At 49.7% G+C, this 16,709-nt stretch overlaps 1 protein-coding gene across 14 annotated transcripts in view; it reads left to right on the plus strand.

The window, feature by feature from the left end:
* TDRD6 (tudor domain containing 6) overlaps window positions 1-16,709 on the plus strand; it is a 2,679,339-nt gene that overhangs the window by 799,617 nt on the left and 1,863,013 nt on the right. For all 14 annotated transcript variants that reach the window (XM_078647669.1, XM_078647663.1, XM_078647665.1 and 11 more), the window contains one exon: window positions 451-549. In XM_078647669.1, coding sequence (XP_078503795.1) covers window positions 451-549 — 99 coding nt within the window. The remainder of the gene's footprint in view (window positions 1-450; window positions 550-16,709) is intronic.

The following is a 16,709-nucleotide window of genomic DNA, read 5'->3' on the forward strand; positions in this document are numbered from 1 at the left end:
TTGAAGGGGCCCCAACTATAATCTTGGGGGTGTAGGATGGAATCTAAGTGTCACCCAGACAGGCGCTTCTGGGGGTGCTCTATGACCTGGGAGTGAGTTGAGGGGATTGCAGCCTAATGGGTATGCCACCTGTGATCGCCAAAAGGGACATTGCCCAGAAATGGAAAACTGCAGATCCAACCGAACTGGCTGACTGACGAGTGACGATTGATTGTTGTAGATGAACCTATGTACATTGCCGTAGGGTGTCCATGTAGTCACAAATGGATTTGGCCTGTAACTGGTGGGATTTTGGTCTTGTTTGTCCTGTATTTCAGTAAATCTACAATTTTGTGGGGTTGGTAACTTAATGGACTGTATATATGGGCAATCTGTATTTTTCGTTTACCATAAAACCAATAAAAATTGATTATTAAAAGACTACTTTTGATCTTTTAACCTGCCTTCTAGAAAGTCCATCAGTTTGTTTGGATGAAGAGCTGTTACCACCAATTGAAACTCTTTCGGACCCCGAGAGCAAGTTGGCAAGTGCATCGGATACATATGAAGGTACTGAATGAAACCGGTTTATTGTTGGGAATATAATTATATTTCACAGCTTTGAGTTGTACTTTATATACACCTCTGTGATACTCAAGGCCATCAGTCTGAGCCTTGAAACAGTTGTTGACCAATATTAGTGATTTACAAAAGACCTTGCTGTTTCACAAGTCCCATCTATTGCCTTTTTGTTTTCTGTCATTCTCTTGGATTCCTCTGAAGCGGTCGCACCCTGACCATCCTTGCTGCCTGTAACCTTGTCTGATATCGTAGCACTTGCTGCCTGGTACCGTAGCGCTTGATGCTTTATCATTGCCTGTAACTTTGTCTGATATCGTAGCGCTTGCTGCTAATTGTTGTGCCTTTGCTCTTTGGGCTAATTTGCCATTGTTGCACTGCTCGCATCGCCTGCTGAATTTTTTTGTGCCTCTCTGTGCCGCTTCCACTGCCCAGATCGTTGCATTGCTCCGGTGGTGCCCCTGTTTCGCTTGTTGTTTGTGCTGCCATTTTGTTGTTAACTCCTGGCCCGTCCCTCCTCCCTGCTCCCGCCTCCCAGCTGCTCCTCCCTCCCACTGTGAGATAAGGCTTGTCCCTTCCTGACTAGCGCTGTGACCGTCTTGGATTCCTCTGAAGCGGTCGCTCCCCATGCTCCCTGACCATCCTTGCTGCCTGTAACCTTGTCTGATACCGTAGCGCTTGATGCTTTATCATTGCCTGTAACTTTGTCTGATATCGTAGCGCTTGCTGCTAATTGTTGTGCCTTTGCTCTTTGGGCTAATTTGCCATTGTTGCACTGCTCTCATCGCCTGCTGAATTTTTTTGTGCCTCTCTGTGCTGCTTCCACTGCCCAGATCGAAGCATTGCTCCGGTGGTGCCCCTGTTTCGCTTGTTGTTTGTGCTGCCATTTTGTTGTTGACTCCTGGCCTGTCCCTCCTCCCCGCTCCCAGCTGCTCTTCCCTCGCTCCGCCCCCCTCCACTACCCATTTATGACAGATGCTCTTACGCGCAGCGGTCGCGCCCAATGCGCGCCGAAGGAGCGCCAAAGGTAAGCCCGTCTACGCCTGGACCGCGCCCAGCGCCAGACCCCCTGTCCCCCGCAAAATCCACTCCACCCGCATAAAGTATGACGCTGTTACCCTCTCGGCACTCAACGCCGGCCGTCTCCCAGACTGCTACCAAGCCGCCCCAGGACACACCCATGGACCCTTCACCTGGCACTCCTGCAAGTTCGCCTGCATCAGGACCCACACCTAATCCACAGACTCCAACAAGAGCTCCGACACTAACCACCTAAAGTGCATTCTACTCAACACCCGCTCGGTCCACAAACTCGCCATTGAACTCTGGAACCTACTCGACACTACATCACCGGATGTCGCCTTTCTTACAGAAACATGGATGAACGCCTCATCAGCACCCGACATCGCCATAGCCATCCCGGACGGCTACAAGATCATCCGGAAGGACCGCACCAACCAAACAGGAGGAGGCATCGCCATCGTCCATAAAAACACCATCCGCATCACGACCAGTTCCGACGACAACCTCACGTCCGCCGAACACCTCCACTTCCAGATCCACACAGACCCCAAGACCACACTCAGAGGCACCCTCATCTACAGACCACCAGGACCCTGCACACATTTCAACTATGACATCACGGACTTCATCAGCCCACATGCCCTCCCCTCCGAGGATTATATTCTACTGGGAGACCTCAACTACCACCTGGAAAAGAAAAACGACTCCAACACCACCACCCTTCTGGACAACCTGGCCAATCTCGGACTCGAACAACTTGTCAATACCCCCACCCACTATGCTGGACACACGCTCGATCCAATCTTCACCTCCAGCAAGCACATCTCCTTCAATCACACCACAACCCTCCACTGGACGGACCACAGCTGCGTTCACTTCAACTAATAATAATAATAATAATAATCCACATTTGTATAGCGCACAATCACCCGTTAGGGTCTCTAGGCGCTGGGGGTCGTCCACAACCCCCCACAACCTATTCCCCGAAGAAACTGGAACAAAATTACTACCGACCAGCTCTTCACATCGCTTCACCAAAACCCTCCCGCCAAATCATCGGACCCAAACCAAGCAGCCACCAACCTCCCACAGCGCAGACGAACTAGCACCCTTGAAACAACATCAAATCAAGCAAGGTAACAAAAAGCCCCCTGATTCAACGACGACCTTAAGAAATCCAAGAAGTTATGTCGCACCCTCGAGAAAACCTGGAGAAAAAACCCAACCACTGACAATCTGACCACCTTCAAGAGCGCAACCCGCAAACACCACCAACTGATCCGTTCCTCCAAGAAATCAGCATTCAAGGATCGACTGGACAACAACGCCCACAACAGCAAGGAACTATTCAACATAGTCAAAGAATTTACCAACCCCACCTCCGGCACCAACGACATCACTCCCTCCCAAGACCTCTGCGGCTCCCTAGCCTCCTTTTTCTACAACAAAATAGCCGACATACATAACAGCTTTGAAAACCAGCACGGAGACCAGTCCACTCCACCACCTCCGAACCAACACCCCCCTCTAACAACCTCCTCGCCTGGAACCCAATCTCCACTGAAGACACCATTCGCCTGATTAACTCCATCCACTCAGGATCGCCAACCGACCCATGTCCCCACCACATTTTCAACAAAGCAGACTCCATCATCGCACCCCATCTCCGAGACGTCATCAACTGCTCCCTCAACTCGCTACCTTCCCGGAAAGATGGAAACATGCGGAACTCAGCGCCCTTCTGAAGAAACCCACAGCAGACCCCACTGAACTCAGGAACTACCGCCCCATATCGCTCCTCCCATTCCCTGCCAAAGTGATTGAGAAAGCCGTCAACAGTCAGCTTGCCGCCTTACTCGAAACCAACAAATCCCTCGACCCTTCACAATCCGGCTTCCGAGTCAAACACAGCACCGAAACCGCACTCATCGCAGCAACAGACGACATCCGAACCCTACTGGACAACGGAGAAACAGCTGCCCTCATCCTACTTGACCTCTCCGCAGCCTTCGACACAGTCTGTCATAGCAAACAAACAAGTCAACGCCGTCGCATCCTCATGCTTCAACATCCTACGCATGCTCAAAAAAATCTTCCGCTGGATCCCCACCGAAACAAGAAAGACAGTCACCCATGCACTGGTCACAAGCCGACTGGACTACGGAAACACCCTCTACGCCGGAACCACAGCCAAACTACAGAAAAAACTCCAACGCATCCAAAACGCCTCAGCCAGACTCATACTGGACATCCCTCGCCAAGCTCACATTTCCGGTCACCTGAAAGACCTCCACTGGCTCCCCGTCAACAAGAGAATAACGTTCCGTCTCCTCACCCACGCACATAAAGCCCTCTACGACCTAGGACCCGAATGCCTCATCACACGACTGTCCTTCTACACCCCCACCCGCCAACTACGATCATCCAATCAAGCCCTCGCCGCAATTCCGCGCATCCATAGATCCACCATGGGAGGAAGAACCTTCTCCTACCTAGCGGCCAAAACCTGGAATTCTTTCCCCACCCACCTCCGCCTTGTACAGAACCACCTCTCCTTCAGAAAGCAACTTAAAACTTGGATATTCGATAAGTAAATTACCCCCCTCCCCCTCATCCCCCCCCCCCCCCCAAGCACCTTGAGACCCTCTGGGTGAGTAGTGCGCTATACAAATTTCCGAACTTGAAATTATTTCACTTTGTGTCACTGAGGTAGAGGATATCCACCATCTGAAGTCCAATTAATAGCTGTATGTTTCCATCTTAGTTAAACAGTTGCATTTATTTAGTGTTCAAATTTGTTTCAGCATCTAAATCAATGGCCCTTAAAAGTTTATATCTTTCTTCCTTTAACGAGTGGCTTTTTGGGTTACTAGAAATAGTAATTTCTGGAAGCCACTGTGCTGCATTCCTAAAATGAGGTAAACTTGTCTAGATTATTCAGGTCAACCAGTTACTGTCTCAAATATGTTAAGGAACATCACATTTTAATACCTTTGCTCTGTTATTATTTTATACAGTGCTCATTCTTTTGTGTTTTTTTGTTACTGTCCTGTCCTTACTACTAACTTTGTTTTCCCCTGAGGCGGAAGCCGGGGGTTAGGCTCAAAATCTTTTTAACGTTTTTAAAATGTATTACTGTGTGTGAGGTTGTAATTGCTACAATCCCACCTTTTTCCTGGCTCCCTCGCCGTGGCTAGAACCCCGATTTCACGCAGGCGCATACAGGGTTGGACGCCATCTTAGGCGTGAAAGACGTGAGCGCACTAGCTGTTTGCGGTATCCCCGTCCCTTTTCGGCCCTATATAATGAAGACCTATCCCCGCTGGCGTGGCGGGCGCAGCGGGCGCGCCCGCGGCGTGCCAAAAGCAAGCCCATCTGCGCCCGACCGGGACCAGGGGCCAACCCCCTGCTCCTTTATTAAAACAGAGGAAGCATTACAGCAGGGATCTCCTATATCAACTACATCCCTCCACATCAGTAAGTTGTTGTCACCACTTCCACCCTCTGGAGACTCCTCGTTTCTGCCCTTACTGTAAGACTGAGCTAATCAGTCCATTGACCAAGCCTGATATAAGGGACTATCGCATGTTTCTTCTTAATTGTAGGTCCCTCCCAAAACATAGTTTAGAAATATCTCTGCTGCTGGAAGAACTTTGGTCCTGATGCAGTCTTTTTGACTGAAACTTGGTTGACCCAGGACTCACAGCCGGACCTGGTTCAAGCCCTTATACCAGGCTACCAGATAGCCCGTTTAGATCGCCCTCAGGATAAAGGCGGAGGGCTTGCTATTATATATAAGGACATCTATGCATGTTGCTGTTTGTCGGAGCCCATCGCTGACTGTGATAGCTTCTCATTTGTTATTGAATTTTCTCCTAACAATAGTTTTACCGGTATTCTTATTTACTGCCCTCCTGGATCAAGCAAAGACTTTCAAACAGCTCTCCCCTCTGTTGTGGCAGAACTGGTCACATCTCCTGCGAATTTCACGCTACTCGGAGACTTTAATGTCCATTTTGATAACATCTCAGATACCACCGCCTCAGAAATTGTAGCAAGTCTAGCGGCAATTCAATTGGAGCAACTTGTTCCATCTCCAACACATATTAAAGGTCATCTTTTAGACCCAGTATTTAGCTACAGTGAATATTTCAAAGTGGGCACTATTAATCACCTCCCTTGGACAGACCATTTTCTGGTACCTTTTATTTGAACCACATATAAACCACCCGCTCTCATTTCTATATCACGTAGAACACGCAATTGGTCTAAGCTCCATGTAGATAACTGGTCCAATACCCTTACCACCACCAGACCCTCACTCCCTTGTGACCCTATCGTTAATAATAATTTTTTTGACAAATGGATTACAAGTTCCTTGGACTCCATTCTTCCCCTCCGCACCTCTGGTTCAAAAAGGCAGCAGAAAACAGCGCCCTGGTATTCAGAAGAGCTTAGGGACAAAAAACGTCTTTGTAAGAGATTGGAAAGAAAGTGGCGCATGACCTACGACACTGCAGACAAAGCTACTTACAGGGAAGCCATTAGGACGTATAAATCTGAAATAAAAGCTATACAATCGGCCTTTTATAATGATAAGATAATGTCGGCCAAGTCCAAGCCTAAAGAGATATACGAGATAGTAAAAACTCTGACCAGGCCTCCATCCCCTTCGGCAGTTAACTACAACCCACTCTCCCGATGCAATGAATTGGCCAACTTCTTTTTCCATAAAGTAAACACAATCTATCTCTCCTTTCTGGATCCAGTTGCAGAACTCTCCACTCAAAGATCTGACACGGCCATGAAAACAGGAGACTCTCTTCAAAACAACTTAGCCCATCTCCCTCTGCTGAATTCTGAAACACTCAAGCTCCTAATTCATCAAATAAACTCTGGCTCCCCATGTGACCCTGCTCCTCCAAGCATGTTAGTCAGTGGCAGTGATCCTCCTTGATCTGAGCGCCGCCTTTGACATGGTAAATCATAAAATCCTTCTAAACCGTCTTTTACCTAGGAATATCAGGAGAAGCCTTGGCCTGGTTCAAGTCCTTCTTAAGTGATCGAACTTTCCAGGTTTTCGAAGGCACATCTGTCTCTTCAAGCAAGCCGTTGGGCTGTGGGGTGCCGCAGTGCTCTTCACTGAGCCCCACGCTCTTTAGGCATACATGAGACCGCTGGCCAAGATTGTTCGTCCACATGGTATTAACATCATTACCTATGCGGATGACACCCAGCTAGTGGTCTCCCTTGTGCAAAAGAGCGGCCTCCAACCACAATCCAACTTAACAACATGCTTGGAACAGGTCAAGAGCTGGATGACGAAGTCTTGTTTGAAGCTCAATGATGATAAAACGGAGCTCATGCTCCTTGGCCCATCAGCCCCATCCACCTTGTAGCGGTTATGGCCTCTGAGCATGGGCGCCCCTCCCACTTCCAGGGATAATATAAAAAACCTGGGGGTGTGGCTGGACAAATCATTGACCTTCAATACATAGGCGACCAAGGTGTCCGCAATCTGCTTTGGCCTCCTCAGGATGATTAAAAAAATCCTTCGAGGCCAAGCAGATAGTGATACAAGGCTTAGTTCAATCTCGCCTTGACTTCAGTAATTCCCTGTACCTTGGGGCGCCTGAGTATAGTCTGGAAATACTCCAGCGGACCCAAAACTGCGCAGCTCGCACATTGCTTGGAATTCCACGCAGAATTTCGATAAAGCCCGGCCTAAGAGCTCTGCACTGGCTCCCCATTAGGGAGAGAGTTAAGTTTAAATCTATGTGTATTGCTCATCAAGCTTTATGGAAATCTGGCCCAGACATTAGTCACTCCCTGATCTCACCCTATCAACCGAACAAACTACTCCGCTCTTCAAATGCCTTTCTGGCCAAAGTCCCTAGAATTAAGAGAGCTAGAGCAGGAGGCCGATCTTTTGCCTACAATGCTTCCAAATTATGGAATACCCTCCCCCTCCATCTGAGAACCAATTCCAACTTGTTGAGCTTCCGTAAACAGCTTAAGACCTTTCTTTTCAACTAATTTGACCATCTTCGAATTGCCTCTCTGGAAGACACTATTTTAGTCCTAGCGCCTGGACGCCTCAGGGCAGTTGTAGCGCTTAATAAAACCCCTTTTCATTTCATTCATTTCATATTGGATGGGACTGGTACACCTATTCACAGTCTAAATCTGCCTCTATAATTTGCTTTCACTGAGAGCACAACAATCCTGGGCAGGTGTTGAGGCCGCCTTGGGCCCACTTTGGTTCTGCATTTTAGTTTTATATTGTACACATTTTAGCAAACCTCGCTTTAGCAATGTTTTTTACATGTTCTGTTTGCACTGCATTATTCTGAGAAGATGCTGCACATGTTGCTTGTTTTTAGAAAGCCTTTCTCGCTATGTAATCGGTGCACTCCATTCAAGGCTATGACCACAAAATAAGACCTAGAGCTTGCATTACCCGTTTGGAGACCGCTTCTAACATCTAGACATCTCATTGCATCGAAGCTGTACCTCTAACACAGTTTTTTTTATTCTATAAACTGTGCACTTACCATAAGAGGTCAGAGGAGCACTCCGGTCACAACCATCCTGTAACAAAGGCTGTGCTCGACATGCAGCTCTGCTGACGCTGATCTTCCATTTTGCAGTGAAGTTTGCCAATCCCACCCCAGGCCAAGTCCCTGGGCAAGTTATCCAAGTATGGGGGCACAGATTGGTCAGAGTAGGGTTAGTGATGGGTAAAAATATTTAGAAACCAGACTGCCATGATTGGATTGTTTATTCTTTTCACCACCTTTGTAATGCTAGTTACATTGCTTTGTTTTACCTGCCTAATGATCAGTTTATTCATTCTTTCATGTGAGACTACAATGGTTTCAGTAAATGTAGACCTCTGTCCCTCTGGGCAGGTCACCCCACGCACCTCGCTCACTCCTCCGTGTGTGTGAGTCCAGGCTGCCCCTTTCCCGCCGAGTGCCGCCGCTGCCCGCAGCTGTGCTCCTGGTCCTGCGCTGCTGCTGGATTTGCCCTGTTGCACTGTGTGTGTATTCTTTCCCGTCTGTGCCCTGCCTTAGCTGTACTGTGTGTGTAATCTCCCGGTATTCCTTCCCGTTTGTGCCCTGCCGTAGCTGTACTGTGTCTCACTTCCCGGTTTTGCTCTGCCTTAGTTCTGCCTTAATTGTTTTCTCCCTCTGTGCCCCTTGTTGTGCCCAGCCCCTGCCGCGTTCCCGCCACCTCCCCGCTCCCCGCCGCTGCCCCCCTGCGGCCCCGCCACCTTTCCCCGGTCGCCCTTCCCCATTCGCCGCCCCGCTCCCCCCTCCCAGCTGCTCCTCCCTCGCTCCGCCCCCCCACTCTCCACATATGGCAGAGTGGCAATCGCGCAGCGTTGACGCGCAGCGGGCGCGCCGATTGTGCCCCGAAGGCGTGCCAAAGGTAAGCCCGTCCGCGCCTAGCGCCCGGACCCCTGGCCCCCGCAGACACCAGCCCGCCCGCCGGACCTACAACGCCTCCGAACTCAACGCACTCAACACCGGCCGGATCCCGGGATGCTTCCGAGCCGCCCCGAGACGCTCCCACGGACCCTTCAGCTGCCACTCCTGCAAGTTCTCCTGCATCCGGACCTGCACCGCAGCCGCCCCCACCAAGCCGAGAACCAGCAGCAACAACCTAAAGTGCATCCTACTCAACACCTGCTCCGTCCACAGACACGCCGTGGAGCTGTGGAACCTCCTCGACACAACATCACCAGACGTCTCCTTCCTCACCGAAACCTGGATGAACGCCTCCTCAGCGCCCGCCATCGCCATCCCAGACGGTTACAAGATCACCCGGAGGGACTGCGGCAACCAGACCGGAGGAGGCATCACCATCATCCACAGGAACACCATCCGCATCACGTCCAACTCCGACGACACCCTCACAGCCGCCGAACATCTGCACTTCCAGATCCACACCGACCCCAAGACCACCCTCCGAGGCACCCTCATCTACAGACCCCCGGGACCACGCACACAATTCAGCGAAGACATCGCCGACTTCATCAGCCCGCACGCCCTCCCCTCCGCTGACTACATCCTCCTCGGGACCTCAACTTCCACCTGGAGAACAACAACGACCGCAACACCGCCACCCTGCTGGACAACCTCGCCACCCTCGGCCTCAAGCAGCTGTTGACCACCCCCACCCACTACGCCGGACACACACTCGACCCCGTCTTCTCCTCCAGCAAGGACATCACCTTCAGCCACGCCACCGGACGGACCACAGTTGCGTCCACTTCAACTACAGAAAGAACACGATCCACCACCACCAGCAACAGGTTGCACGCAGAAGCTGGAACAAGATCACAGCCGACCAGCTCGCCGCATCCTTAAGCCAGGACCCCCCCGCCAGCTCAGCTAACCCCAGCCAGGCCGCCAACAACCTCACGAAGTGGATCAGCAACTGAGCAGACGACCTCGCCCCACTGAGGACCCCGCCCAGCAGACCGGGAAGTAAGAAAGCACCATGGTTCACCGACGAACTCAAGAGCTCCAAGAAAAACTGCAGAACCCTCGAGAGAGCCTGGCGCAGAGACCCTACACCAGACAACATGACCACCCTCAAGCTCGCCACTCGAAAACACCACCAACTGATCCACACCACCAAGAAAACCGTATTCAAGGAAAGACTGGACAACAACGCCCACAACAGTAAGGAACTCTTCAACATCGTCAAAGAGCTCTCCAACCCCAGCGCCGGAAACAACAACATCATCCCATCACAAGACCTCTGCAACTCCCTCTCCGCCTACTTCCACAACAAGATCGGCGACATACACAACAGCTTCAGCACACAGCCAACGCACCCCACGACAGCACCGGCACCCCCCACCACCACCCTCCGCGCCTGGACCCCGATCAACATCGAGGAAACCCTTCGCACGATGAACTCCTTCCACTCCGGATCTCCAACTGACCCCTGCCCTCACCACGTCTTCAACAAGGCCGACTCCGTCATCGCGCCCCACCTATGGGATATCATCAACACCTCCTTCGACACCGCTACCTTCCCGGAGAGCTGGAAGCATGCCGAACTCAGCGCTCTACTGAAGAAACCATCAGCGGACCCCACCGAACTCAAAAATTACCGCCCCATCTCGCTCCTCCCGTTTCCGACCAAAGTCATCAAGAAGAACGTCAACAAGCAGCTGGCCGCCTTCCTCGAGACGAATGGATCCCTCGACCACTCGCAGTCTCGCTTCCGGGCCAACCACAGCACCGAGACCGCCCTCATTGCAGCCACCGATGACATCCGAGACCTGCTTGACAACGGGGAAACAGCGGCCCTCATCCTCCTGGACCTCTCCGCGGCATTCGACACTGTCTGCCACCGCACCCTAGTGCAGCGCCTCAGCAACGTCGGAATCCAAGAGAAGGCACTAGAATGGATCATCTCCTTCCTCGCCGGAAGGACACAGAGTCCACCTCCCCCCGTTCAGATCAGAAGCCTCCGAAGTTATCTCCGGCATTCCCCAAGGCTCCTCGCTCAGCCCCACCCTCTTCAATGTCTACATGAGCCCCCTCGCGGCCATCGCACGCCAACACAACCTCAACATCATCTCTTACGCCGACGACATCCAGCTGATCCTCTCCCTCACCAACGACCCCGCCACTGCCAGAGCCAACCTACACGAAGGGATGAAAGACGTAGCCGAGTGGATGATGAACAGCCGCCTGAAACTGAACTCAGACAAGACGGAAGTCCTCATCCTGGGAGCTTCACCCTCCGCCTGGGACGACTCCTGGTGGCCCCCTGCCCTGGGCAGCGCACCCAAACCAACAGACCACGCACGCACCCTGGGCTTCATCCTGGACTCCTCCCTCTCCATGACCAGACAAGTCAACGCCGTCTCCTCGTCGTGCTTCAACATCCTACGCATGCTACGTAAGATCTTCCGGTGGATCCCCACCGAGACCAGGAAGACGGTCACCCAGGCCCTCGTCACCAGCCGACTGGACTACGGCAACTCCCTCTATGCCGGAACCACCGCCAAACTCCAGAAAAGACTGCAGCGAATCGAGAACGCCTCAGCAAGACTCGTCCTGGACATCCCCCGACACAGCCACATCTCCGGACACCTGAGAGACGTGCACTGGCTCCCGGTCAACAAGAGAATCACGTTCCGACTCCTCACCCATGCACACAAAACCCTACACAACCAAGGCCCAAGATACCTCAACAACCGCCTCAACTTCTACACTCCCACCCGCCAGCTTCGATCAACCAACCACGCCCTCGCCGCCGTCCCCCGCATCCGACGAGCCACCACAGGAGGAAGGTCCTTCTCTTACCTAGTCGCCAAGATGTGGAACTCCCTCCGGACCCACCTCCGCCTGACCCAAGACCACCTCGCCTTCAGGAAGCAGCTCAAGACCTGGCTGTTCGAGCAGTAGCGGACCTCCCCTCCCCATGCGCCTTAAAACCCTTCGGGTGAGTAGCGCGCTTTATAAATACTTTGATTGATTGATTGATTGATTGAGAACGTTGTATCTTTCTTGTGTTTACTATGGCCATGCAGAAGTAAGCAAAAAAGGGGTAGATTTGTTTCCAAAATGTTTCTTGGGGATTGGATTGTCATGTTTGAGGTTGGCAAAATCACCTGTCACCCCAGGAAGATAAAGGGTTCAGGTGGGGCACTGTATGCTAGCCAGGAATTGGGCCTACAATCTCTGGTGTAGAAGAACTCCGTCCCTACTTTTTGATGTGCTGTCGTCCTAATACACAGTCCTACCTTTTCTAGTGGGAACAGTATAGCATGGCGCAACAAACGTTCATAGGTCAGGTACTTATTGAACGGGTCTTCGGAGTAGTTCTTGTGTGTGCCCAAGGTCCCCTATTGACTTTTAAATAGAGAAGTCTGTGGTGTTGGGGATGAATCCTCCTCTTCATTATAAGAAGCACCTATTTCTGTCTGTAGGCTGTTCAAGCTTTAACATTTAAAAAGATACCCCCACTATAGTAATTCCTTCTCTGAATTCCATTCACTACAATGGCAAATGTTGTTAATGTTACTGCGAATTGCTGATCAGCTGTTAGAGCACATTTAACATTACATGGGCTACTCAATGGAGAAGTTACCTTCGTGGTAGAGGCTTACGAAGCTACTAGAACTAAAATACTTTACTCATGGGTCACTTTTCCGTCATTAGATGATAATACATTAACACATACACTGTAGCTGCCTTATCGGGCCAATAAAGAGCTTATAGTGACATTGAAATACCTTTAACATTTCAGGAACACACATTGGTTCCAAGGATCCCTACCACATGCATTCCAAAACATTTGACTGGGTCTCCCTAGCAATGATTAGGCTACACACTATACCCAAATGGGGAACTGCTAAATGCTGGTGTATTACGCACACTCTATACTGGTCTAGTTAGGGCTGTCTAGCTAGATTTAGCTGTGCCTTTGATTAGTCCTATAACGATCAATGCTATTATGGGCAAGATTGCCAACAGACTAGAGGAAATTCCCTTCTGGATTGCACAAAAAACAAATCTGCTTGAGACCGAGTGTCCCCATACGAGACCCCAGGATAAACATAAAATTCTCACTATGTTCTTGTCACTTGGAATGGTTCCCCCAATTGATGACTTTGCCACTTGGCGTACAATCTTTGCTGCAATTTATACCTTAACTTATCGTACACCATCACTTGCTGTTTTGCCTGAAGTGCTAAAACGGACTGTCAACAAATAGAGGGCTGCTCGTCCTTGATTTGGGGATGACCTTGCCAATTTTACTGATGTATCGTAAATGATGAGCAATATTAAAGGGGAAGCAGCAGCTCTGGCGATACGCCTTGCGTAAGTTACGGTAGAGGACCAGGAGCATAAGTTAGCCCAAAAACTTTCAGACCCGTTTAAATCTATAGGTCGAGATAATTTGGGGGCCAGATCAAATAAGCCACAGGCTAAAGGTAGTTCTGAAAAGGACAATACCAAATGTTATGATTTACTTAACCTTGATACAAGAAACCAACCTGATGGGACTAATCGGACAAGCTATCTGAGAGGGTGGGGGGGTGATCAGATCACAGACCAGAATGCTCGTCTGACCCCAGCGTAAAGGAAGAGAATCGTTCAGAACAAAATCCCAATTCAAAAAGGAGGTTGCAGGTATTTTGACTATGCCACACAGATTGAGAACTCTCCTTCAGAGCAAGACATGGGAGTGACTGCTAGACAGATCAGCAGAAGTCACAATAGTTTACCAGAATTGTCGAGAGTTTTTGAATGCAAAAGCAACTAACTACTTCATTGAAGGTGAAAACCCGATCAGCGCATCAGCTCTCCAGACAGACTTTAAAAATGTAAACCTACAAATTGAGGGTGACCTAATTCGGACAATTAGGGTAATTTTCTGGGAAAATCTAACACTTAGTTATGACTTTTAGCGAAGGTTGATTTTACTATCTTTCTCTGTGCTGGTCTCCGAAGAGGTTAACCAAGCATATGCTGCGGAAAGGGCCCTTGCTCAAGCCCCGGCATTATAACATTGTAGAGTAGTTCCTATATTCCCAATAGGCTCTGCGCATTGGAATAATATATCCTATAGATATGACTTAGGACTTAGGTCAGTAGGTCTCTATGGAATATACAAAACTTAATTGTGAGTGCCAGCTAGCTCAGAGGTCATTAGAAACTTTCTCGAATACACAAGAAGGGATTAGTTTCTGACAACCGCATAAACATGACAACTTTGTTTCCCTAGGACTCGAACACATATCTTCAGAGTCGTGGAAACAATAGATAAGTATTTCACTCAGTTATGTTATGTTATATATGCTTATATAGTGCACGGCTGCCCCAGCCAAGGGGCGTCCCGGCTCTTGCTGTTCGTATCCAGGGGGCTGCTGCTGATGTAAACTGCAGGTGACATAACATAACTAACAGAAGAGGTGGGTTTTTATGGCTTTTCTGAAGGATAGGAGATCCTTCAGCCCACGTATCTGGGCTGGAAGTTCATTCTAGAGCTTTGCTGCTAGGTATCTGAATGAACGACCGCCCATCCGAGCTAATTTAATGAGGGGTTCAGTGGCCAGGTTCTGTCCCTCCAACCGTAAAGTGCGTCGAGGAACCTAAGATGAAAGGAGTGGGCACAGCATGGGGGGGGGGGGAGGGGGGAGAGGCAGATTTCAGGATTTTAAAAGCGAGGCATAAGGTTTTAAAATGAATCCTCTTTTCTACCGGGAGCCAGTGTAGTTTCATAAGGGTATTTGTAACAGACTTGTGGCGGGGGAGGCCCGTCAGAGCTCTTGCGGCGGCATTTTGGACTCGCTGCATTCTAGCTTTCTCTGCTACGTTAGCAGCCGGGAGCTAGCGTAGTCCAGCCGTGAGAGAATGGCTGACTGTACCACCCGTTGGCGGGTATGGTGATCAAAATATTTTAAGATAGGCCTTAGGTTTCGTAAAATCCCGAAGCAGGTGGCCGCCACTTTTTTCGTATGATGGGTAAAGTTCAAGGCAGAGTCCACCCATACTGATAAGTTTTTTACAACATTTTTGGGCACAGGTGGTTGTCCCAGAGTCTCAGGCCACCAGTTGTTCCCCCAAGCCGTTGTATCTTTACCTACCAGCAAGACCTCAGTCTTGCCGGCGTTGAGTTGAAGGTAGTTTGATGTCATCCAGCTAGTGATGTCGGCGAGAGTCTGTTTAAAATTCTGCGCACTCAGGCCGCTCTTGTCTTTCAGTGCCACCACCAGCTGGGTATCGTCGGTGTAGGACACTAGTGACAACCCTTGTTTCCTGGCTACCGCTGCCAGAGGTTGAAGGTAAACATTAAACAAGGTGGGGCTGAGGGCAGACCCCTCTGGCACTCCCTGTTCAATGGGACATTCTTTGGAGAGGTACGGCGGGATGGAGACCCTGAAGGATCTGACAGAAAATCCTTGAGCCAGCTAAGGGCCTGGCCAGATACCCCTGCTTCCTCCAGCCTGGACATCAGCACCTTGTGTGAGACCGTATCGAAGGCAGCACTGAGATCTAAAAGGATCAGTGCTGCCGTTCCTTCTGAGTCTAGTATAGTCCGAAGATGTTCTATCACACTCAGGACTCAGGAGGGCTATTTCGGTGCTGTGCCCGGCCCGGAAGCCATGTTGGGACCTGTCTAGAATGGAGTTAGACACCAGAAAGTTGGTCAAGGTGGAATTAACATTATTATCAGTCAATCGTGCATGCTTCGTTTCTACAGAGTTGCAGAGAAATAATGAGACGGGCGTTATCAATAAAAAGGGTTTATTGAACAGTTTTCTTTCTCATGCAAGAGAGGTGAACTGCTACAATCGTTAGGCAGAATGCAAAGTATAATGTGTACAGCGAGAATAGTATTATAAAATAATACTGCAATAGCCTTGTATGGTTTCTAAGCCATATAAAAATACATACATCAATAACACAGGCTAAAATACTCAACTGGTGTTTCTAAAATACGCCTACCCCAAAGTACCTAACCTAGGTCTAGTACGAGGAAAGAAGTAAGTATTGTTTAGCATAAGTTTTAGTTCTGCCAAGAATTGCCAAATGTTTCTCTAGGTTCTAATCGGCTCCATACCTTAGAATGAAGGAGGTCTGGTATCTGTCTCAGGACTCTATTTCCCAACACCCTGCAAGGAGAGTCCAACACTGGAGCTGGGTTCTCGGCAGAAGACTGCTTCTTGTCAGCTGGAGAGTCTGCTTCCTTCGGCACTTGCTGTAGAGAGCTGCGTCGGTCAAGTAGGTAGTCGAACTGCAGCCAACCACACCGTGCTTTGCTATAGCAAGTCCAGGTAAAGTTATACCTTGAAGGGGTTTAGGAATGCAAGTGTTGACTTAATAGTCTTGCATATGAATGTCATGGATGAACCCCTAAGGAATAGTTGTTCATGCATATGAATGATTTTATTGAAAAAATCGATATCCAGTCTAGGGGAAGTCCCTTCAGCTTAAGAGTCTGGTTTTCCAAGAAATCGCTGTGACTTATATGAATGGATGGAAGTAGCCTTTCCTGTATTTGGGTAGCATGGGCTCTGCCTAAATAAGGACTGGATTTCAATGCCTATAGAAGGGCAATGTGGATTGTACCTATATAAGGACATGAAT

Source organism: Lissotriton helveticus, chromosome 6 (genome assembly GCF_964261635.1).
Source record: "Lissotriton helveticus chromosome 6, aLisHel1.1, whole genome shotgun sequence".
Taxonomy (NCBI): domain Eukaryota; kingdom Metazoa; phylum Chordata; class Amphibia; order Caudata; family Salamandridae; genus Lissotriton; species Lissotriton helveticus.